Source organism: Scleropages formosus, chromosome 15 (assembly GCF_900964775.1).
Source record: "Scleropages formosus chromosome 15, fSclFor1.1, whole genome shotgun sequence".
NCBI lineage: Eukaryota > Metazoa > Chordata > Actinopteri > Osteoglossiformes > Osteoglossidae > Scleropages > Scleropages formosus.
In genome coordinates this window covers 20,058,274-20,083,928 of record NC_041820.1, presented here as the reverse complement: position 1 = coordinate 20,083,928, position 25,655 = coordinate 20,058,274, and the positions used below count along the sequence as shown (strand labels likewise).

The following is a 25,655-nucleotide window of genomic DNA, read 5'->3' as shown; positions in this document are numbered from 1 at the left end:
AAGAGAGCATAAGGGAATCTGTGTGACGGAGTCAACTGAACATTTAAAGAAGAAAAACAAAGAATGAGGTTCTAAATCATTCAACATCTTGAAAAACCTTGAAAATATTCAGGAAGTTGCAGCCACAGAGCTAGGCTTTGGATGGTAGTATGAATAAAGAATCGTGTCTGTAATTCAACGACCGAAGCTATTGTCTAGATTACAGCCACTCTAAGCACTTAGACTATATCCAATATACCTGTTCTGTTACATGGCAAACATACAGAAAAAACATTCAAACTGTCCCCTGTAGAACTTTTCATAGATAGGGAATAATTATTATTATTACATGATGCCTTAGTTCAAAGAGACTGAAAATAATAGATACATTACACTAAGATACTTACAAGTATGTATCTGCTCATTCACCTGTATCATCCATTCACACAACAGAACAATGTGACCCATACACTCACACATTCACACACTATGAGCATTGTTTAAAATCAACAACTTGCCTGCCATGTCTTTGAGCTGTGTAAGGAAACCGAAGCACCCAGAATAAACCCACGTGAACACATGGAGAATAAAGAAACTCCACAGACTGAGCAGGGATCAAACCTACATCCCATACATTACATAGCCCAGACATTGCAAGGCAACAACACTACCTGCTGTGCCACCGTGACCCTGCAGACATCAGAGGTCAGTTACTTACTGCGAGGCACACAGAATATACAAATGGGTAGAACTGTGAAATTACTACAAATATGAACTGTCATTAAGGGCAATATGCTCCACACAGTAAAGCTCCAAAAAGCTCAAATGTAATACTGGGAAACATGGGACATAAGGAAAGGAAAAAATTCACACCGCTCAGGAGATTCTGGCATTGATTATTATCACAGCGAACTCCAGCTTTGTAAACATTTAAGATGTGAAAGCGACAACACCTCACAGCAAGTGACCATTTTAACGTGCAGGACTCAGACAGGCCAACGGGCAGCTTGATTTTTGTGTATTTAACACAAAACTTTTTATGTATTAACTACCATGACAACTGAGGCTCCAAGCAAAATATGCAAAGGAGATAAAAATTAGAATCCAACATAATCTATTACTGTCCGCAGCTACTCAATCTATTACTTGCCAGAAGCTATTTCTATGAAAAAGTGAAAGTTGCACAGCTGCCCAGGTAAGGCAGAGTTTCTTGGGCCTTAGCAATGTACCAGATTCATTTACACCTCAGTCTAATTTCATAAGAAATTTCTTTTCTCACACATGATCTCACACTTTTAGGATAAACTGAATTTGACCTCTAATAATTCATAAAAACACTTGTTTCATTTTCACATAGATATCCTAAAAGGCCAACAGCAGTTTAAAGGCAGAACATGTCATAACGGTGAAATCTCTTTTTAACATCAGTTTCTTATGGAGACCAGACTATTGTGCAGCAAGAGGGACTTAAATACATACACACACACACACACACACACACACACACACACACACACACACACCTCTGAAACTGCTTGTCCCAAGCGGTGTCACGGCAAACTGGAGCCTAACCCAGCAACACAAGGCGCAAGGCTGGAGGGGGAAGGGACACACCCAGGACGGGACACAAGTCCGTCGCAAGGCACCCCAAGCGGGACTCGAACCCCAGACCCACCAGAGAGCAGGACCCAGTCAAACCTGCTGCGCCACCACGTCCCCTGGGACTTAAACACTGCTGCAAAATTAAGTTTTGACTACAAGCAAAAGTCACATCTGTCCAGTATAGTGGTAAAGTACTATTTGTTACTATCTGTCCAAATTTAATGACTTTGTCTTACATAGCACATACAGAGCAGACCTTTCCATACTGTTTCACCCTTTCAGTGGCTCTTGCCTACTCACAGTTCACCTGGTCCAGATGCATGTGGTAGGGCCACCCATCACACCTTATTTCCCCATTAAGATGATGTGCCATTTGACACTGGGAGGGAATGTGGGATATATATGCCACAATATCATAGCAGAAGGGTGTATGAGATCACCTGCTGGGACACTGCAACTGCAGACCTGCCTGCTGAATGTCTGCCAGCAACAGCACAAAGAAGCCAGTGACACATTTTTCATTAACAGTAGCTCCCAGGGGGCAACTAATTGCACCCTGACCTGAAAATACAGCCCTTATAAGTCAAAAACCAATAACACCACCTCAGCAACACTGCCAGATACCAGTGGTCACATCTACTACCACTTTCCCAGAACACAGAGGAACACATGGAGAAACACAACCACCACGATCACCTTCATTTGAAAAGCACAACCTGAGTCATATCCACAATGACAGTTCTCAGAGAACACTGGTCTAAAGAGCTGGACCATATCATTATGCTGACTTTGCATATATTTTTTCACACTACAACCATAATTTGCAAACTATTTTATTAGTTAACGTAGTTGAAGAAACACTTCAGTCTGATGTCAAAGTCTGTGCTGGGAAGCGAACTCTGAAGTTTTATGACTGCAAGTTCAACTGCATAACCATTCAGAAACACTTATCAAATAATACATCATACAAACACACGCACATGTCACATTATTGCTGTGGACTGAACAACTTCTTGTCCTGCTCAGCTACTTGTTGCACATCCCTGAGTAGCTCATGTGCCCTAAAGAATGTGACCTTCTCACCCCTTGTCAACCAGTGGCCCCTGCTGGGATCTCACACCACCCCTACATTTCATAGATGCTGTAACAGTATTGCAACCACACACATCCACCCACTGTTGCCTGTCTTTTCTCTAGCCAAGCCAAGCAAAAACATTAATAACGATAGCCATCACAAAATAGCATCTTTCCAGTTACTCTCTTCCCCCCTCCTGATGTAATGCATTTCTTTAATCTCTTAATGAACTTTCCAATGAGTCTGGATACTGGCCATCCCTTATCTCTTCCCAGAAAGAGCATGAGTGGGACACAGATGTTTGTAGCACACTAGCTCTTCGCTCACACTTGACTCCAGCAACTTCTCTTTCATGAATTTGCACTGTATAGCAAAAGCAAAAAAACATACAAGACTTGAAGGGGGTCTCAAAGCAGACTGTCAAAAATCTAAATCTGATACACATTAGGCAACTTGACAAGGTTACAGGTCTGACACTTCAGTAGTGTTTAACAACCATTGAAGAATGCCTAATAAGAATATGTTTTCCCAAACAATTCAGCTATAATTCAGAGAGCAAGTAAATGTGAAATTCAGGATGCATTATTGATTTGTAGACAGCTCATTGTTCAAAGGGGTTATTATGTGGTTGGTGGTCCTTGGAAGACTAAATTTAGGGACGGATTTTTGAAGCAAACATTGGGTTGCCAGCCATGAACCAAGGAAGACTGGAAAAATTATGAAGTGCAAACCCTCAATTCTAAACCAGTCTCCATTTCTCATTGTCATTAACAGTATTTTCACTACACCTGATTCTCAATATCCCCATTAATATTATCACATTAAGAAGGATTCCATGGTAACCTGCTTCACTGTCTCCATCATTTTGTTTTCATGGACTGTTTCACAGACTCTAGGGATTACCTGCTGGAAAAGCTGTTTCAGTCACACAATGTGCAATAGGGCAGCAAGAACGCTGTTGCAGTAGCCCATGACAAATAAAACAGTCCTCAGTCTATCCCGGGAGGGGGGGGCGGGGGAGTCTCTTACTAAACACAAGCATATTGATTTGACATTGTTTGTATGTAATTCTCTCTCAGACATAACGTAGCATACTAGCACTACATCACTGAAATCAGTTTGGGGGTGGAATGGGCAGCTTTGAGCTTCAACATTCAAATTCCTGCATGAAGAAGAGCCCTAAAACTCAGCAATCCCTATGGTTCCTCCAGATGACTCCAGGGGAGCTCATGCACTCTGTCATGAGAGGGCTTGCTCAGTGCAAGGCTCTCTCACGCAAGACTAATACAAAAAATGAACTTGATATAAGAGTGTATCCTACCATCCATTTGAAAACAGGTGAGGCATGTCGCATCCAGATTCTCTCTGACGAGATCATTTGGCATGACAATATGAGATGAAAATGTAATTACAGTGACTAATCCCACAGATAAACCAGTGCTATTTCTGACAAGGGAATAAAGCCATGCCTAAAGATATTTCATACTGGAAACCAGGCATATTACAGCGTGATGTGGTTATATCATTCGAGGATGGAGAGACACACGGGTGTCATGCACCATAGCTATAGTACGGAGCGCTGTGAAGTTTCATACAGTCATGAAAAACCTGAAGGCCCAAGTTAGGCAGAGCAGGCAGGGTGGCCCAGAGTGGGTGGGAAGGTCGTGGGTACCATGATCTGTCCTTGGTTCAGCCCGGCAAAGCCCACAGCATCCACACTGCAGCAGAGACCAGGGAGGCCTTGGCTTCGCAGGGAACCACATGAAGTGAATTATGGACGGGTGTGTGCTCAGGAAAGGCATCCCCCACACCCCACAATTCCCGGCATACGCCTCCTGCTGCTCCCCCCCATTCGGAAAGCATTCCTCAAGTACCGCCGGAACGCTTGCACGTGTGGTTTCTTCCATGTGGGCCTCTGCACGAAAGCTTTTTTTGAGGAATTCCCTACTTCACTCCCAACCAGGCTCATCTCTGAGTTACACACAGAGACAAAGAGAAAATGAGTGCAGGCAAATGACTATGGGATTAATGGTCACCCCTCATGGAAGCTCTCTCCTCTCCAATAAATATTCATGTTTCCATATTGAGGGTCAGAGCACTCTGCTGGACTCAAAGGCAGCAGATGGTCCACTGTTGTCAACCAGTCTGCTGAAGTCCCTGTTGAAACATAATTGTGGATGGGGGGGCCTAGGATCATGGAATGGAGGAGTGTGGGGGCATAAAATTACCCTTTCCAATGCAAACAAATTTAAGCCCATTCAAAAAAAATGCTCACCATGTCCAGACAAAGAGTGTGAGGATTATGACAATATTTGAGAAATGATACAAAAATAAAACCCCAAAAGTTTACATATTTCTCTATGAGGGAAGGCACAGAAAATGTTATTTGACTTGGAAACCAAGTCTGTGGGAAATTCATTGCTAGTCCTCTGCAATATATTAATATTGCACTAGAAAGCGAACAAAAACAATTCCCACGAATATCTGGAACAAGCATTGCGGCCAGTCTTGACCAGTTACCCCACCTGGACTGGCCTGAAAGAGCCATCCGCAGACTGCCTGTACGATTCTGTTGCTGTAGCCTCCGGCCGTCCCTCCAGCCAGGAAATCTTCAGCGGGTTTCCTGTCAGGCCCATTTCATTCCTATATGCCAGTTCCTAGGGAAAAAATAGACAGACACATCAACAGGCACAAAACCAACCTTCGGATGCAGTACCGGCCTTTGTCTATTCTAATAACAAGCATAAACATGGCAACTAAAGGACCACTGGACGTGAGAGGAAAAATCAGAAGGAACATATTGAATGATCAGCAGGGCAATGCTTGGACTGCACACGTGTGGTGGGCATTCAGCCAGCCTGTTGATGTCCTAGGCTGTCCAGAGACCATCCTGAGTTCCAGACAGCAACCGCAAGCCCTGAGAAAGAGTCCCTGGAGACTACGAGCGTGCTCTCTCAAGGGTAACCACATGGCTGGGGAGACCCCACAACAAACAACACATGAGAACAAAAGAGACTTGGGGCCTTCAAACATATCCAGAACTGGGGACTCCTCTGCCAGAAATCTCCTGGTTCCCATTAAAGAACAGCTCATACTACTTTTCCACAACCTAGAGTAACTCAAGAGGGCACAGACAACATGGACTAGATTAATGTAGTCATGAGTCAAAATTAGTCAAATCATCCATGGGTTATGGGATTTGAATTTGCAGGAAGCAAGGTAAAAAGGTACTTACAGCGCCTTTGAAAGTGGCAAACTCAACCACAGCACTCCCTTTCTTCTTTCTCGATACCAGCACATTCAACACATCACCATACTGAAAAGCAGAATTGAACCATTAGTCTTTCCCCCACCAAAGAGTGGAGAGAAAAAAAAAAAAAATCACAAGTAATGTGAACTTAGTAAAATTACAGTATTCACGCACATATCAAGTCAGTTTGAAAATCTGTTCTTTTTTGAGAATAAAAGCTCATTGCTCATAGTGCCATGAAACCAAGAAAATAAAAGAGTTTTAAACCTGTTAAGGGGGAAAAAAAATCAGCCCCACTAAACACACATCAATCAGGCAAGAGGCCTAATAGACAGTGAGTTAAATGATTTCTAATGAGGGCCAGGTTTGTGTATACATCCGTCTCGGTGCAAAGTACGGAGGGTAGTAATAAAGCCCTGGGCTCCTATAATGAACTCTAATGAAAACCATTAAGAGCAAACCGGGGAACAGGCGAAAACAGCAATTATGAGGCACAATAGGACAGAAACAAACCGTGTCAAAATGCTCATAAACCAACTCACGGAAGGTGAATGCTGGGAAATGTTAGCTGCCTTTGAGAACCCTGTGGAGGTATGGGCTAAGTATGAAACAAAAGATACCATTTGAGGGCAAGACTATATAGCTGCTGAGATGTGAGTCAATGAAGGGGTATTTCTAGAGGACTGCAACAGACATTGGAGGACGAGTAATTCAATGACCGGGTGAAACCTCAAGGTCAGGTGTGAACCATTATCTTGGCCAAGTATTTCTGACACATTTGGTGGAAGCCAAAACAAACATTTTTCCTAAATTATCAGCTTTAGGCACAAGTTAGGGTCCAGACAGCTTATTAGACTTTCTGGAGACAGTGCCCATCCACAGTGTACTTCAGCCAAGAAGAGATGCACAAACTTGTCTTAACAATAGTTGGAACATTTTCCTGAAATTTTCCTCATTAACGTGATAGAACATACAAAGAAATACACGTGATGAAGTCAGCATAAACCTTTTTTGAGCCCCTAACAGCAGAGCTTGGAACACAAAAACGAGAAAAATATACCCATGACCTCTGACCTGAGGGGGAGAAATGGAAGGGAATGCAGAGGAGTAAAAGCAGAGTTGCAGTTTAACTTGGACTCAGTTGCAGCAGTCAAAGATGACATTTCTCAGCTGGTTACTATTGGATCACCGCCATTTCGGAGAAAGTGACAGTTGGGAACATACTGTTTCGGCAAGCAGTGACCTGTCCAGAGGCCAGAGTGCAATACTGGTTCCCTGAAGCTTAAAGGGAAAAGACAAACTTGAGCAAGCACAAGAAAATTCCACAGACTTCCATGGCAGGAAAGCTTTTACAATTCGCCAGTCTGTGGGAAATGGGCAGCTCAGGAATGCTAAAGGACACTCTGGACCCAAAACCTTGCCAATAGTGACAAGAAGACTCTCTGCAGGCTTTCACACTCCACTTCTACAAAAAACTGAACTTGAGTTAAGGTCGAGTGGGAATCCAATGTACACAAAGTTGAGTTCCCTTGGGATGTGCTGGCGGTTTCTATTTCAGCAATACCTGCTGTGTTCTAAACAGGGACTTGTATTTTTTTTAAGAAAAAGACATATTTTAGGTCTCCTAGCCAAGACATCTCCTGCTTCCCACGGTTTTTTGACCCAGCTTCCAAAATTCACGTTGAAAATTGGGCCCGATAACATGCGTGCAAGGAAGCGTTGAAACCATGTTTTTTTCTCTTCCCTTCAGAGGCTTCACACCAGTCGCACTTGGACTGGGCCTTTGCACATTCCTGCGTATGCCCTTCGGCCTACCGACAATGCTATCTACCGGACTGGGTCTGAGAGCGCCACGGCATTGCATGAGAAAGGCCCATTTCCTAGCAGCTCCCCAGATACTGCTAAACCCACTATGCCGGCAACAGGACTACTAACGACAGCATGCCTTACTTAGGAACACAGCACATTGCCCTCAGCACTTTCACCGCTACAAAATTTAATGGAGCTCATACGAGGAGGAAAATAAAACATGTTAAATTGTGATGTCATGTGCACCTACTTGCAGCCCTGGACACTAGGAAAACCTTTTAACACGCAAAGATTGTGAATAAACTGCTTTCATAATAACAGGTAAACTCCACTCTGTTACCAGAGTTCAAGAAGTCATTTTCAGATCTGCAACAGGATCAACAAAGGGATTCTTGTGTTCCTGATAACGTACTAGTTGAAGATCAACATGCATTCCCAAAGACCACAGCATAAGACAACACTTACAAAGGTACAAGGAAAAAACCTTTGTCGCACAGTGCACTGGAACCCACCTTCTGCAGAAGGCTGAGCAGGAATTCGTGAGAGTAGCCGCCATTGGTTTCATCATCTTTCTTACTCTTCCACTTTAGCTGAACAGATTAAAAGACAGAAATAAAATAGCATAGAGTAAGTAAAATGTAAGCCCATGTACTCGGCAATGAAACAAATTAAATATTGCTGTGGCTAAAAACAAGAGTTAAATAGGGGTATACTGGTGTGTCATGAACACGAACGGTAATCAGTCTGCCTGATGACATGCATAGATTAGCATGGAATGATACCAGCACAGAGCTGGAAGGAAATTTTTAAGTTTTGGAGCTCTCCCACAGCAAGCAGACCTGCAGTCAATTTATACAATGTTTGCCTTTGGGGGTGGAGGGGGAAGATTAGGCCTAACATTAACAAAGACCAACAACAACAAAACTGACTCACCTGCTAACCACAAGCCAAGGCAATGTGTTATCTGACAGTAGACTTGTGTTTAAGTGGCAGAAAGCTAAAAAGGAGAGCCCTGCTGAATTGAGCCAAACACCCAGTACTATGGCCAGCCTTGTGGCTCATGATGGGGCACAACAACCAGGAGAGCAAAACTTCTATTCCTGTGCTCTATTGCAGGTACACATTTTTAGTCGTTGGCAGCTGCAGGGAGTCCATGATTCTGTTCTATCTCAGATTTTAACTGATATATTACAAACTGCTGCACTGCTAGAGAGCTGCAGGAAACCAAATATGTGCATCTGCGCTCACATGGACAGCAGGAGTTTAACCTTGTACTACTTATAAGGGAGTTACAGTAGTACTTGAAAGTTTGTGAACCCTTTCGAATCTTCTCTTTTTGTTTAAATACGACCTAAAACATGAGATTTTCACGCAAGTCCTGAAACTAGATAAAAAGAACCCAATTACACAAATGAGACAAAAACATTATCCTTTTTAATTTATTTACTGAAGAAAATGAACCAATGTTACATACCTGTGTGTGGCAAAAGTATGTGAACCTCTAGTATTATCAATTCAGTTGACGGGGAAATTAGAGTCAGATGTTTTAATCACAGAGATGACAATCAGGTGCAAGTGAGGGAGGCCCTGCCTTTAAAGAGCACAAATCAGGGGCTTCAGTGTCAACGTCTCATCTTCACAACACAGGTTTGTGGAAGTGTGTCATGGCTCGAACAAAGGAGCTTTCTGAGGACCTCAGAAAAAGAGTTGATGCTGCTTACCAGGCTGGAAAAGGTTACAAAAACATTTATAAAGAATTTGGACTCCACCAGTCCACTGTCAGGCAGATGGTGTACAAATGGAGGAAATTTAACACCACTGTTACCCTTCCCAGGACTGGCTGACCAAGAAAGATCACACCAAGAGCAAGGCGTGTAATAGTCTGGAAGGTCACAAAGAAACCCAGGATAATGTCTAAGGAACGAAAGGCCACTCTTGTATTGGCTAATGTCAGTGTTTCATGAATCCACCATCAGGAGAACACTGAACAAAAATGGTATGCATTGGAGGGGTTGCAAGGAGAAAGTCACCACTGTCCAAAAAAAACATTGCTGCCTGTCTACAGTTTGCTAAAGTCTATGTAGAGAAGTCAGAAGGCTATTGGAAGAATGTTCTGTGGATGGAAGAGACCAAAATAGAAACTTTTGGCTTCAAGGAGAAGCATCATGACTGGCAAAAAACAAACCCTGTATTCCAGCATAATAACCTTATCCCATCTGTGAAACATGGTGATGGCAGTATCATGGTTTGAGGCTGCTTTGCTGCCTCTGGACCAGGATGGCTTGCCATCATTGATGGACCTATGAATTCAGAATTTTACCAGCAAATTCTACAGGAAAATGTCAGGGTATCTATCCGTGAACTAAAGCTCAAGAGAAAGAATGGTTAAAGCAGAAAAAAGTTAATGTTTTCGAATGGCCGAGTCAAAATCCTGACCTTAATCATACAAAAATGTTGTGGAAGAACCTGAAGCAGGCAGTTCATGCAGGACGCCCACTAACATCCCTGAGCTGAAGCTGTTCTGTAAAGAGGAATAGACTAAAATTTCTTCAAGCTGATGTGCAGGACTGATCAACAGCTACCAGAAAAATTTAGTTGCAGTTATCGCTGCACAACAAGGTCACACCAGTCATTAAAAGCAAAGGTTCACATACTGTACCTTCCCCACACAGAGATATGTAACCTTAGATCATTTTCAATTAATCAAATGAGTTGGGAGGGGGACTTTCACGCAAAAGCAGAATATTTTCCAACAGCACCTTCTCTAAGAACTGCCATATTTCTGCCCTGAAAGTAGACGGCTGTGGCCATACACAACTCTGACAATTACAGCTCCGGTCCTTCAACTAAATGTTTGGATCTGCTGAACATTTCAAGAACACACAACTGTGCCCCTCCCCAGGCTTTTAAGTAAAACTATTGTTTAGAACCTAAAAAATTTCCTGTGAGAAAATGTTTCTGAAAATTATTCCTATTCACTCTGTTTACCCCCACAAGAAAGGGTATCAGAATTCAAGTACTCACTGACACACAAGAATAACTTCAGGCAATTGTACAGGAATGCCATTACTCAGCAACTCATTTACCATTCTGCATTCAAGAATACACTGATCAGTGAGGCCTTGTTACAAGAGCATGTCAGGAACACTGCTATTCCAGCATCAACTAGGACAGAGAAACTCATTAGTGGGCCAGATATCCTGAGAATTTGCAGGCACACTAGTTATCTGATAGGGAGACTGCAACTAACATAAGCCTCTGACACCCTCGACTCGAGGAATCTTTCATTAAACCTTGAGTGTAACGTAACAGGGAGGAAATAAACAGAAGACAGTTCAGCTGATATGGAAAAAGAAGACAAAATCTATAAAGCTATTCTGTGTAGCAGGTACAAGAACAACGAAGACTAAACTGAAGAGCCAGTTACATTCTAGTGAGACAAGACAGTTCTAGAAGTTCGTGTACATGAGCAGGATGTGTGCTGACTATGCATTTTTGAAAAGGGATAAATACAAAAAACATCTTGCTCCACAACAATGTCTTTCAGGGCCGCAAACATAACAAGCAGGCCTAGCGGGTGCCTGCTGACATTTTAAAGAATCGGGCAACCATCGGACACTGCTGCCCTTCAAAAATGTACGTGATCAGATTTGCATGTCGAGAAACAGACTCAAGACTCCACGTGGCTGTTTATTTTTCTAGCTGGACACATAAACTTTACACTGACTCCTTGTGGGAGAACCTATTCCTGATGGGTATCAGACATTTTAACAAGATTAAATATATAAATGCATTAGCTAGCACTCTTGGGGTCTTATAATGGATGTGGACTGAATCTTTTCCAAGGGAAATATAACTCCTCCTCCTACTTGTATGTTAAGCTCTTAGGGCCATGGACTGGAATGGAAATAACAGACAAGCTGAGGATAACAGGGAACTGAGGGAACAAGGTAACATATTTTGTCTTTGTCCATTTAAAATACCTAAGAGTTACCTTCAGCTGGATCCTATGACCCCTTCTAAATTCCGATTCAGACAAGCATCTACCTCTGCTCCACCTGCCCACAACACCTATCCCAAATCCCAAATCACATATAGTGTGTGGGTGACAGAGAGAGTGTGTTCCACTGATGTATGGATGAGTGACCCATTGTAAGTAGTGTATCTAGCAGTGTAAGTCACCTTGGTGAATAAGGTGATAACAATACATAGAGTTCATTGGAAGTCTCTTTGGAAAAGATCGTCTGATAAATAAACGGAAATGCAAATAAATGTAAATCCATCACACTCCAAGATGTTCACAATCGGAAAGCAATATTTTATACTGTCTTACTTTTAATTTTGGGGTCATGTTGCTGTCCGATCGCTCTCCCCCCAAAGCACCTGCAGGAATGTGGAAGAGAAAGACACAGACAGAATATGTTCATTCTGCCAAGACTTTCAAGTGAACAACACAAACAAAAAAAAACCTCTAAGAAAGTCTGTGACAAGACTCAATCACCATAATCATGGCTGTCCAGTGAGCTCCAGCATAGTCACACAGGAAAGTGGTGACAATCAGAACACCAACCTGAGCACACCACCACCAACCCCACAGCAGAGAACAGCTAACCCCCAAAAGTCACAGGACTTCTGCCAAGAAATGGGGGCCTCACAGAGGCTACCCTGTCAGATGGAGGCTTAGGTTCTGACTCGCTGTCCTCATCCAGCCTTGTGAATTGTGAAAAGGGTGCCGAAGACCAAGCCTCATATCCCTCTTCTTCCATCTCCAGGAAAAACAAATACACTATGGTGCTAATTAAGGTGTGTGCACCATGTGTGGAAGTGCCAGCCAGCCAGTCCAATTCAACTCTTGGTGACCACTTGTGTGGTTTTCTAAGAAAGGGAGGAACGGAAGTGGTTTTCCAGTGCCTTCTTTTGTGCATGTTTGCCGGGTGCAGACGGAGAGAAACACGCAAACTCCACACACCCTGAGCTGAACTCAAACCCATGGTTATCAAGCAATTTAGGGGCTGTGCCACTGTGTCCTTCCTAATAAAGGTGCAGTTTTCTAAATACCACTTTCTAAGATTCAACAAAAAGAAGCAATATAAGGTAGTTTTATTTACCACAAACCAGACCGTTAACTAGTGATAGTGTCAGGAAACAAAACTGGAACGTAAAAATATGGAAGTTTTCCAAAACTCTGGAGTTCCTCTCACTGTTCCAATGCTGGATTACACTGTATCATTCAGGTGTTTTTCAGTACAGTGCACTTATTGAAACTTTATATGCATAGCTGAACTAACTATAACCCCCGTTAATTTTGCAACCACATATTTCATGTGGCAAGTTGTGTGCAATGCTGTGTGTAGGTGAATTTAAATACCAGGTGGTGTGGAGACTCCATACTGTTTCATCTCTCTTTCCCTCTGGATCTGCTCCTTAATCAGCCTCTGCTCCTCCTGCAGCTGCCGGGACCCTTCCTCTCTCAGACGGCCAATCTAATGGAAGAAAGTTAACATTATAACTGCACACACCTGAGGCAAGGCCTAAGGAGAGAACAAGCTCCACGGCCAAAGACACCAAATTCACACAATGGCAACCTCAAGTACCCGAAGTATTATACTGGGAATATAATACTGCCACCTAGTGGCCACATCCTATCAACTGCCCCCCACCCCCCCAAAAAAAAAAGAAAAAAAAAATTCTACCTTTACTGTCATAATGAACCTAATTTGTTGATATGTGTGTATGGTAAGACTCATCTACCTACCAGCAAACCCTTACCCATATTCCTTCAAACAGCCGTACCACGACCGAACTACTACAGAATAACACAACACAATCAGACAGGCCTTTTGACAATAACCAGGCAGAGTATAATGGGACTTTCATTTTCCTTGTTAGCAGGTGAGACTGTGTTTTAAGATGAACACCTACCTCCTCTTCTAATGTGCGAGTGATTTTGACCTCCTCAGCACTCTGGGCCTCAGCCTCCCTCTCGCGCGCCTCCAAATCTGTGGGATAGGAGTTGGGTCGAGACCCTGAGTTAAACTGACGTGGGTCTTTGGAGCATCCTAGGAACAGTCAAACACTTCTGATATGAGGAGGCTGTCAGTCACAGATATCCCACTGGATATTTGTTGCTCTGAAACGAGGCTGAAAATATTCTCATAAAGCCCGTAACAACCATCCTTCTGAGGATCGATAAGTCTGTACAATGCAGCAGCAAGCAAAAGGTGGTCCTGCGAGACCAACAGGCATCAGTCTAGGATATGCTGACACTTACCCAACATCTTGCAGGCCTACCGTGAAACTCTGGTTGTGAAAAGTCACGACAACCATATACAAATTCCCTCATCAGTTCCCTGATAGCCATATGCTCTTAGTCACCATGACGAATATGCACATGTGTTTACTGAGGTCGGTAAATTAGTAAAGAGACCCCACCTAACTTGATCTTCTTTCTCTTTTCATCCAGCCTCTGGGTCCTTTCCTCAGCCTGCTTCTTCGCCTTGCGGATCTTGTCATAAGCAGCCTATTGACAAAGGCAGAGGGAGGCCTGTTGCCGAATCAAGTCTGGGACTGAGGATAAAGAGCAGCTGAGTTGGAGGGGATGCACAGGCTTACCCGAGCTGCTGCATCTGTCAGCACCTCTAGTGCTTGGGACAGCTGGTGGAAGAGCTCCGCTGTTGGAGAGCAGAAAGACAGTAGTGTTACACCAGACCCATCAACCTGTACCATCGCCTAGTACCAAAGGCCCATCAAGCAGGTGTTAAAATATTTAAGAAACTAGAATGGAGAATAACATGTTTGGAGTTAAAATCCCATAAGCTGAACAGCTGTTGTACCCTTGAGCTAAGCACCTGATTTGCTTCAATAAACATCTAGGTGGGGAAATTGTGTTGGACATATATCTGCTGAGAATAAGTTTACGTAACAACAAAGACCTTTGTAGCACAATAGCAGAATTCAAAAGACTTTGCGAAATACTAGGTAAATTGGCCATACCACTTTTTTTCCCTCCTTAAAAATGAATTGAAGGCCAAGGGTTATACTGCATTTGAGGGGTGCTATGCACGTAAAGTGAGACTAAACGTGTTGTGTGTGCGGAGGGGGTTTGTGGGCTGAGGAGTGCCGAGCCTCCGCTCTGTACCAAAGAGCCACGGTGTTAATGGACACATTTCCTGCATTAAACAGACTGGAGCCTCACGTCTCACGCACGTCCTCTCCTCCAACAGCACAAGATCTTTTCCATGTCCATTCATGGCCTCCCCTGGCTCTCCCTAGTGGATGTGGAGTTTTCTGACAGGGGCCTGTTCATCTTACCAGTCAGCTTCTCTGCCATTGCTTTAACAACTACAAAGCCACAGCAATCTCCCTCTTCCTTGGGACAGAGTGCCCAGGTCACCAGTGACAAACTAAAACAACATGACAAAGTACTGTTCACTCATGAAGGAAAGTACAAAGGTGCATGTCTGGATTTTACCTGGGCACAGCATGAACATGTTCAGCGCTTCAGATTGACCCCAGTTTTACCCCCCAGGACCCTTTCGTGTGACTGGGTAAATATGCACGAAACCAAAACAATCTTGGACTGCATTTGAATGCACATTAGACCTTCCTACCCTCCATTCTCTCTCACCGACATCGTTCTCTTTCAGTTCTCGGAAACTGATCCATTCTGTTACGCTCCATTCTCCAGTACACTCTTACTCTCCTTTACTCAATCAGGAATTGTCAGAGGCATCCAGCAACCACAAAAAATGTTTTAAATACAGAGCGTTGCCTTTTCCTCCCTCCCCAAGGTACATGTTATTTTTCCTCGTGAATTTAAATTGTATTTAAATTTCCCAAAGAGGCCCCCCGGGGACAACAGGACACCGGGAAACACATGCTGTGGGATGTGTCTGCATCGCTTGGTCCTTGTGGCACAGGACCCTCCATCTAACCCAGAGAGCCCATTTCAAGGCTTAGGTGGTTTGGAGCCCTTGCTGTACAGACATCGAGTGAACAAGGCCCCCGGCTAAGGAGCTGAACCTGTGACCAGAACTCATCGAGGTTCTGCACAGGGCCCTGAAATTGTACCATCTGCACAGAACCGCAAGTACTATGCAAAAATCTAGACTGAAAACATTTTTAATTGTAGGCTGTATAAGTTGAACTAAACAAAAGGGCAAAGAAATAATGCTGTTTGAAAAGGTATTTCCCGTATGAGCTTGCACTCAGAGAAAACGGATTCCTTCTAGACTTGCTGGTTCAGACACGTGGCTTAAGTTTTCATGGGAGCCTGAAAACATTAAGGATACATTCTGTTGTACTGAAAAAGGTACAAATTCATACTGGTCCATAGGAAACACGCTTTAGAGCACATAATGTCTAACTTGAAAAGACTGGCGCCTAATTGTGTGCTGTAGAAAAATGACTGCCGAGAAGCGCAAACTGCGGCATACCTGCTTTGGGGTTGTCCGGGTTCTTGTCTGGATGGCATGTTAGAGCTTTCTGCCTGTATGCTTTTTTCACCTGATAGAAAGCAAAATCACAGCAGTTATGAGATGGTTAAACACTGCAACAAATATGTATCCAGCTCCAGCTGGGGTTATGTAAAGCTGAATTCTCCTGAAACATTGTGAGACAAGTACCCAAAGACAGAAGAACAGAGAAACTAATTCCACCACCACTGCACATCTGTCCTAATAACCATGTTTATGGTTAATTTTCTCTCCGAACAACCTTAATTGCATAAATCCTGATCCTTGAGTGATCCTGCGATATTTTTATGCTTTTTCAAACCACCGTGTTCACCCTAGCAATCAACCCTTCTATTCAAACCTGTGTCATTCCATTCTTTGCAATTCAATAATTACATGGAATAGCAAACAATAATTAGACGGTGGGGGAAAAAAAAAAAAAAAAAAAAAAAAAACTGCTGGCCCCAAAAAGGAAAATCAATAGGAAGCAAAACACCTTTGAGACTGATTAACAAAAAACGGGAATTATACTCAATGCCTGCAAGCATGGTATCATATATGGACATGAAACATAGGCTAGAAAGGAGGAATGAAAGCTACACTGAGTCCTAACATACCTTCTGTGCTTATGAAGTTCAATCCCTTCACTGCCTTTCTACTGAGACTTCTTTACGTCTCGTACTGGGCTGCATGCTGGAAACAAAAACCTTCACCATGTCCCATTACAGAGCCACTTGGTATATGAATATACACTGACTGCTTCAAAAATTTTCACCACTCAGCCCAGTGTAAGGACATCCGGATTAGTCATCTCTAGATGCACCACTTCCAGGATAAAATGTGAGAGTAATGATCAATTCACATCTCTGCTTCTCCCAACCCAATGAAGCCATAACCTGGTCCTCAGGTTACCATCAGAAGGAGCCACTCTTATCTCACAACAAACTACTCGGATTGAGGCACACAAACTGAATGAGCTGCATGCTGAAATCAGGAACTTGTCCCACGGGATGAAGTTTTAAAAAAAAAAAGAAAAAAAAAGAAAAAAACTGAGTACCAGCACAGGATACTGGGAATGGACACAATCTCAGCTTTTGTTTACATTAAATCCTGCACTGCATTGTTATGTGCCCATCCTTATTTTAAGTGATTTTGGTGCATAATTTGCTTTTATTTTGATTTCATTATGGGCCAAATGACAAGAAATGACTTACAAAAACTGAAAATCCAAAGAGAACAGAATTGCTCATTACTATAGCTTTTGCCTTACAACCTGAAGGTCCCGGTTCAAATTATACTCCTTCTGCAGTAACCCTCATCAAGATACATACCCTAAATTGCTCTAGTAAGAATGCACAGCTATATAAATGGGTATACATTGTTCTGTTGAACGCTTAAAGGCCATCAGACTGTGGAACTCTTACAAACAACCAATAACGTCACCACATGCACTTCTCACTCTACCTCCCATGCACTGTACTTACCAACACCAGATATTGCATAATGTGTATTTTATTATGTGAATATTGTACACACTGTACATACTTTACAGGTGTTTTGTGCATATTTTTTGTGGTCTGTATATTTGTAAATTGTGTATTTTTTTTCGTAGTCTGTATATTTGTAACTTATGCCGAACAGCTATGGAGACCGCAGCAAAGATTTTCACTACTTGTGGTTACAGTGAGTGACAAAGTGATTTGGTTTGGACATTTGCATGTTACTTATTTTTCTAACATTGTAAATCCCTTCGGACAAAGCCATCCGGTAAATAAGTAAAATAATACGCTGGACATCCCTTAATGACCACCTGGTCACTTTAACAGATGGTGCAGCCTAGGACGGGAAACACAGTATGCTTGCTCAGCACAGCGCTAAGTAGTCAAGGGAGCATGGAGCAAATAACAGATGAAAACACACACATAACAGCTCAAAGTCCAATGCAAAGTATCACAGACTTGCACAAAGAAGCTCAAGACAATCCACACCCAGCGGATTACAAGCCCAACTTGTCTCCATCACCGTCTCGTATAAAATAATTCCTCTGTGCTACTCGCCATCTCACTCAAGACTCCACCTTCTCGAGACAATAAATAACCTTTTAAATATTTCACATTTACATTACGTTTATTCATTTAGCAGATGCTTTTCCCCAAAGCGACTTACACTGTTAATCTACATACTATTATTTACGCATTTGTACTGCTAGGTAATTTTGTTGGACCAATTTTAGGGTTAGTACCTTGTTCTTGCTACTACAACTGGACATGAGATTGTACTGCATCCTCTGAGTCCAAATGCAACAACTCTAACCACTATACTACTAGCAGTCACCCTTTTATTGTTAATCATTATTTTATGTTAGCGGGGTGTGGTGGTGAGTGGGTTTGACTGGGTCCCACTCTCTGGAAGGTCTGGGGTTCCAGCCCCAGTTGGGGTGTCTTGCGACGGACTGGTGTCCCGTCCTGGGTGTGTCCCCTCCTCCTCCAGCATTGCGCACTGTGTTGCCGGGTTAGGCTCCAGTTCACCGCGACCCCACTTGGGGTGAACGGTTTCAGAATGTGTGTATTTTATGTTAAAAGTGTTATAGCATTTCTTTAACATTTATACTGTTCCTGATGACAACAATGATTATCATCATCATTACGCAGTGATGTCCACATAAATTTCCACAAACTCAAGCTGTGAAAATTCCAGTCATACAAAAGTGCAGTAACTCCTGATAACAGTCATCTCCACACATTAGGAAATGACTAACTGAATGAGTACACGGAATAATTTCTCAAAGGACAGGGGTGAAGACATAGTCTGTGGGCTCCAAAACTTGTTCCTGCTGCCAGAACATTTTTAAATCAGCAGGAATCGCGGCATACATCAGTCCAGCCACGAGAGCAAGGCCAATTCCCCACGGGAACCAATCAAAACGCAGTTTGTGGGACATAAATCATAGCTCTTTTCGCATGTCTGGAAGGCTTTACATTGTACAGTATGTTCCCAATCCCACCACAGAGCGAGCCGGTGTACACAATGCTCCGTGGACTCTAGCACCCCAGGGGCCAGGAAAACGCACTCCAGCCACGCTCTGTAATGAACTGCAGACTCCTTTGGGGCTGTCTGGGAGAAAGCGCGGACCCCTGCCGATGTCCGTGGGAGGCGGAGGACGGCCTGGCATGGCATGGCATGCCCCTCTCCAAGTGTTCGTGTTGGACACGGTTCAGCAGGAAGGCATCCCGAAATGAAAACTCTGTTAAAGCGCACCCCAGGACCACCAGCTGGCACTTGAGTAGCGGCCCACCCTAGGGAAAGCCTGACACGCACAGCAGGCTGGCCTTCCTCCAGAGGACCAGGCTCTCCCCAGCCCGAACGGGCCTCCAGCAGAGCCTGGTCGGCTCCAGCTGCGAGCTCCTGTCAGGCAGCGCAACACAGACTCCCGGGCTACGCGCAACGGCCGTAGGGCACAAGCGATGACACACAGAGTTATCAGCGGGCAAACCGGGCATTGCTTGTGGTGTGTGCGTGTGTGTTTGTGTTTGTTTAGTTTTCGTCTATTGTAGTCCCAACAGCAAACCACTGGGTGGAGCACATATGTTTGTTATTATCCAAAACCACGAGGATGCAGTTCCATCAACATTTCTCAGCTGCTATTGCAGCTCACCTGCACAGCATCCGTACTCGTCTGAAGCGACGGCCCAAACGAGCCACGTGGAGAACACAGGAAACAGACGCAGTCATGAAAAATGATGTCATGTGTTTGTCTGACCAGGAGGTGACCTGGGAATTAACCACCCTCTCACACACGCGCTGCAGGTTTGCAGTTTGGAGAACAATTTGGGTGATCGCCAGACTGAACATCATTCCGAGCCCGTGGCTTCGGGGTACACAAGCACAGGAAAGGAAGAGCAGTACAAGGGGTGCTGGGGGTATAAAACAGCAGGAAGGCACACACAAATATTTATTTGTGGTGGAGAGGCTGCACTGTGGAAGTAATAGGCTAGGAACTGAGCATGCTGGGAAGGGGCTGGACACAGAGTCTGGAAATGAAGTGTTGCGTGGCACAGGATCGTGGGACACTCTCTGCCACCACCTGTGCCTCAAGCTTTCCTTTCTCCACAGCCCGTCAGACAACGTCCATATTTCTGCCCGGTCCCATTCCTCCACAGCTGGTTACTGTTCAGGCACTAACTAAATGACAAACTACAGCCTGTACGGTTTACCTTATTACCAGTACCAGTGCACTGCAGGGAAAGATCTGCACTGTGAACAAAAGACGACACGTCATCAGTCAACCAAATCAGCACATCACCCCAACAGTGTAAAACTGAGTAAGTCTTCGTTTGGGATCGTAGCCACGCAAGACACGTTTACGCTCCTAATGCACCTTGTGGCTCTTTTAAACCCTGTTTTCAAGTGCATAATAACCTTTCATTTAAATGTCTTGGAGGAGCAGGAGCAGACCAGTAAATGAGGGGGAAGGAAGCCCCCTCCTGAGGTAATTGGAGCACATTTGCAGGATGCGTGAGCGCAAGAGGCATTGAAAAGAGAGTGGTTAATCGCCGGCAGGCGAGCAGTCACTGGACCAAGAACACCAAGGGAGGTGGTCGGGGCGTAGTAAGACAAGCAGCGCCAGGTTTTCATCCCCCCCACCACCAACAGCACCGCTCCACTACTGCTGGCAAGTGTAGAAAAATTCTTCCACTTAGGAGCCGGACCGGACTGCACACCATCAGCGATGCTAAACGCACATTCCATTCGAACACGCAAGTGCGAGGGTGCAGTGCACGAGCAGGCAGCACTGGGTGCGAGTCAAGGTCATGCTTCTCCACCTCAAGTCGTCCTCATATCACAAAGTGTACGCGAGCGAGAGAACGAGAGCGCAAATCCTTCCGTTCGCTTAGCCGCAAGTGCTGCAGTCAGCAGACACTAGGCACTAAGTGTCCCGTATTCCTTTCCCACAGAAGCCAAGAAAGAGGCGTAAGGCCCCCCTGACCCAAAGCGACACCATTCCCAGCATTCTCGCATGAACAACTCAAGTCGTTGCTCCAGTGAGCAACTTTCACGCTGCAGTCATGGTTAAACAACCATCATTATTTAGTCAGCAAACAGAATTCCCATAGACTATCTCAGAGTCACAAACTTTTAGTCATCTCTGTGTCTGGAGGTTTACTGGAGCTGTTCAAGCTAAGTATCCTGCTCAAGGGGACAGCCTGCAATCTCATCCTTTTAACACTGGACCACCTGCTGTAACAAATAACACCTATTAAGGGAACTTTGATAGAGTGACTCAGAGTCAGCAGCATTCACCGAGGCCCCTGAAGAGCCCCCCGATCCATAGCGTGAGTAACACAAAATGAGAGCACATTTGTACCACAATAACAGTGGAGATAATGTGAAACATCACACGCAACAGGAAGCACGTCAATTAAGGAGGACTTTATGAGCTGTGGCTGAGGGCGGAACGAGTGCAATCCAGGATCGTGGCACAGGCTGATGACAAGCCGGCGCGACTCCGGAACCGGTGCGCCGCTTCCCAAAACATTGTCTCATCCAAATGTGGTCAAGCAGCCTGAGGTGGGCTGGGCTGGTGTGGGATGAAACAGGAAATTGGAGGAGATCTGCCTTCATGGACTCCAGGCCTGCCCAGTGGCATGCAGACAGTGACAGTCACTCTGTCACCCCAACCACAGCAGACCTCACAGAGCCTGGCCCCTCAACAGCCGTTCCCTTGTATCTGAGCCCAGAACCGCAGACTTCCAGGGCAAGCCCCTCCAAGCAGAGCCCGCTTTAGAAACGCAATGATCAAATTAATGTTCCCTTTCCACAGACCAACCACCAAGCTGAATCAATACTGCCCTGTACTTTTTTGGCGACTGCAAACTCTGAGGATGACGGGTCACAAACAGGCAGATCCACAGGTTCCTGTCAGACTGCCGGGAGCTTTGTGGGAATGGGATGACACGGGATGGGATTGAGGGGCAAAGAAATGGGGGGTGAGGGAAGGAGGAATCATCCCTGCACATGCCAAATGTCCGTGCGAGCCCGCGTACAAGATCTGGCACATTCTGTTCCAATTACATACGAGAGCCCGGGGCTGGGGGAAGCAGAAATCAAACACTAACCCTTAAGTACCCCACATACCAACTTGAGTTTGAAAACCGGAGTCAGAGACAACTTCCAGACGCAAAAGATTTTCAGCCGTGACGGGCAGCTCAGGCATTCCGTGTTTCTGATGAATACTGACATGATTATTTTCTCATTGCACTTGCCACAAAGAAACATGGCAGCAGGGTTCTTTCCGTGGGAAGGCTGAGGGGAGCAAACCGAGTGTCTTCTAGTCACTTCACTAAAACTAGCAGTGCAGAAACACAGGGCTGGTTTAAGGCACATCCTGAATTTTCAAACAAAAGGACTTGACAAAACACTTTTCTTTTTTAAAATCGTGCCTGGCTTATCCGTTGATGGAGGTAAAACTATATTCCTCAGGAGTCCAGGTCTTCACCCCGAGCCCAGGAAAACCACAGTGTTTGTAGAGTCTAATACCATCTCAGTACTTAAGTGTCTCAGTTTCAGAAATTATGTGTACAATTTAGCCTTCTCTCTGAAAACTGCGCTAATCGGTAGTTCGCAGAGATGTGGGAAGCCTGCATCAGGGCGTCCAGTGCGGACTGCGAGAACATCTCAGAGTCAGCTTTATTGTCGTTCCACCTATAGGTGAGTTACACAAACAGGAGAGCGAGATTTCGTTTCTCTCTCAACCTCTGTGCCACATAGAACATATCAGTCCAAACAAAAGCCAGTACAGCACACAGGCCAGAGTCTGGAGACAATAAACATAATATACAATATACGCAAACTATATAAATAATACTAAATTTGTAAATTCCAGGTGTCCAAACTAAAAATTAAACTTGTGCTACAGAAAAGTCATGTGGCGTTTGTGTAGATGGATTGGTATCGCATCCCAGACTGGCTCACATGCATGTAGATCCTGTATTTGCCCACGTGATGGGGATGGAGTGCACCGCACCGCACCGCAGGCATAATGCCTTTAAGGAGTGTCTCTGCGGCACACTCCATCTCCCACCACCTGCTCCCAGATGTCTGCTTGTAGGGAAGGTCACAATGTCATCAATAATGGAGCTGCAGAAGATCCAGAGCTCTGGAACAACCTGCTGTTAAAACACTGAGTGAGAGCGTGAGAGCGCCCCTTAGCGGCCAAATACCGTCATATAACACAAACACTCAGGGACCACTGTGGAACACAACGTCACATTACATATGTTAACGACGTACATACACGTTCGAGTTAAATTACTGTCAGTTATTATGTTTATTATTCAAAAAAAAATTCCAGTTAAAACTCAGCATGAAATAAACTGAAGGTAGGTATGTTTTCATCCACCAGGCATGTTAGAGTCAGTCAGTCGTGGACGTTCGGTTCGAACAGTATTGTCAATGCTGGATATTTCAGTTTCTCTTACCTCTTTTTCGGACGCTGTTTCTTCAAGCCCGAGCAAACCGTAAAGATCCATCTGCAAGAGTTCTTTAGCAGCTGCCATTTTAAATGTTAAGTTTTATATATTAAATAATATTTTCTACTGTTCCGCAACTTAAACGTACTCATCCACTTTAACCTTTCAACCGAAATAAATCGATGTTGTTCCGGTTTCAAGCGCACTATGGGAACTGTAGTATTTGCGTGCTACCGGAAGTCACCTAATTTTTCTCGCCACCCAACATGTACAGTATTGCTGTTACTGCGTATTCTTAATAACATGTATTATATACATATATAAATGAATAAAACAACAGAGGTCCAGAGCCCTTAACACAATCACCGTCTTGTTCATGTAAAGCACTGTTGCCACCACCTGCTGTTATAATATTTAAGACCGCTTGTTTATAATTTGCTCTGTCTGCCGTGGTCTCCCCTTTAAAGAGAACTTGCAGGAGAATTGCTGCTAATAGGGTTTTGCGATCTCTTCCGTTCTGCGCGGTACTTCACTGGGTCACGTGATCCGCTCTGTGCTTTTCTACACTTCATAGACTACTGTTCTGCTTACACTGACACAGCAAAATAGAGCTTCTGCTTTAACTTATCTCTAACATTGCCAATGCAATTGAGAGTAGGATTTAAATATGCCTAAATATTTACATTTACATGTATTCATTTTGGGGGGGGGGGCAGTGGGTTTGACTGGCTCCTGCTCTCCGGTGGGTCTGGGTTCGAGTCCTGCTTGGGGTGCCTTGTGACGGACTGGTGTCCCATGCTGGGTGTGTCCCTTCCCCCTCCAGTCTTACGCCCTGCGTTGCCGGGTTAGACTCCAGCTCCCTGGGACAAGCGGTTTCAGATGGGGTGTGTGTGTATTCACTTAGCATACACTTTTCTCCAAAGCGACGTACATCTCAGAAAATACAATGGGTGTATTTAGCAAAAAGAGACTTAGATGCATGCAGACATGTGATTCATAAGTGCAGTTAGTTTCTTTCCACCATACGACCCAATGTACATCTCACGACTGGCTGTATAAAACCTTATCCGAATATCCACGATTTCTGATCACCTTCCTAGTAATTTTTTTTTTTTTTTGGAATTGCATATAAGCATTCGCATTATATTACAGGAGTAGTTGTGTGAAGGATTATCCATTGTTGAACAGGCATGATCTCAAAGTTATAGTGCATGAACATTTACACATTACATGAGCTTAATAGATCATGGCCAAAGTGAGTCTGGAAGAGGTGAGTTTGAAGACCCTTTGTAAATGTGGACAGAGATTCAGCAGTTCTGAGTGAGGGGGGGGGGGTTGTTCCACCACATCAGAGCCAGATCTGAGAATCTTCATGTTTCTGCTTTTGGACCTTTTGTATGTGGGACCACAAGGGCAGAGGTGAAAGAGCGTAGCAGTCCAGTTGAGGTGTAGTGGATGATGCAGTCTTGTAGATATCTGGGAACAGTTCCATTTATGCTTTTGTAGGCCATAACCAGGATCTTAAATATGATCCGGACAGCTACAGGAAGCCAATGCAGACAGACAAGGAGGGGAGATGTGTGGGAACGCTTTGGCAAGTCAAAACACAATTCGGACAACAGCATTCTGTATCAGCTGTAGAGGTCGGATGGCAGTAGCGGGAAGGCCAGACAGGAGAGAGTTGCAGTAGTCCAGGTGGTATATCACCATGGTCTGGACAAGTAGTTGCATAGTCTGTTGTCAGATAGGGACGGATCTCGCAGATGTTGTGCAGGATGTATCTGCAGGTCCAGGTTGTGGCTTCGATGTGCTGAGAAAGACAGACTTGAGTCAGTCATCATTCCTAGACTCTTAACTGAGGAAGTAGGCAAAATGAGCGAGTTGTCCAGTTTGATCAAGAGATCGTGATAAGACGACAGGCAAGCTGGGAGGTGTAGGATCTCTGTTTTGGAAAGGTTGAGTTGTATATTCACAGGTGAAATTCAAAATAGCCTGTTCAATTGGTGACTTCAAAACAG

At 44.3% G+C, this 25,655-nt stretch overlaps 1 protein-coding gene across 4 annotated transcripts in view; it reads right to left on the bottom strand.

Moving 5' to 3' along the window:
- Positions 1-23,812, bottom strand: part of dnajc17 (DnaJ (Hsp40) homolog, subfamily C, member 17) — a 49,521-nt gene extending 25,709 nt beyond the window's left edge. For all 4 annotated transcript variants that reach the window (XR_001964930.1, XR_001964928.1, XR_001964929.2 and 1 more), the window contains exons 1-10: positions 23,647-23,812; positions 16,151-16,220; positions 14,328-14,386; positions 14,148-14,235; positions 13,638-13,714; positions 13,084-13,198; positions 12,049-12,098; positions 8,228-8,305; positions 5,892-5,972; positions 5,182-5,313 (exon numbers count right to left, since the gene is read on the bottom strand). Coding sequence is in view for 1 of the 4 variants with exons in the window: in XM_018727650.1 (XP_018583166.1) it covers positions 5,182-5,313; positions 5,892-5,972; positions 8,228-8,305; positions 12,049-12,098; positions 13,084-13,198; positions 13,638-13,714; positions 14,148-14,235; positions 14,328-14,386; positions 16,151-16,220; positions 23,647-23,724 (828 nt within the window). In the remaining 3 variants the exon portion in view is untranslated. The remainder of the gene's footprint in view (positions 1-5,181; positions 5,314-5,891; positions 5,973-8,227; positions 8,306-12,048; positions 12,099-13,083; positions 13,199-13,637; positions 13,715-14,147; positions 14,236-14,327; positions 14,387-16,150; positions 16,221-23,646) is intronic.
- Positions 23,813-25,655: the final 1,843 nt, after the last annotated feature.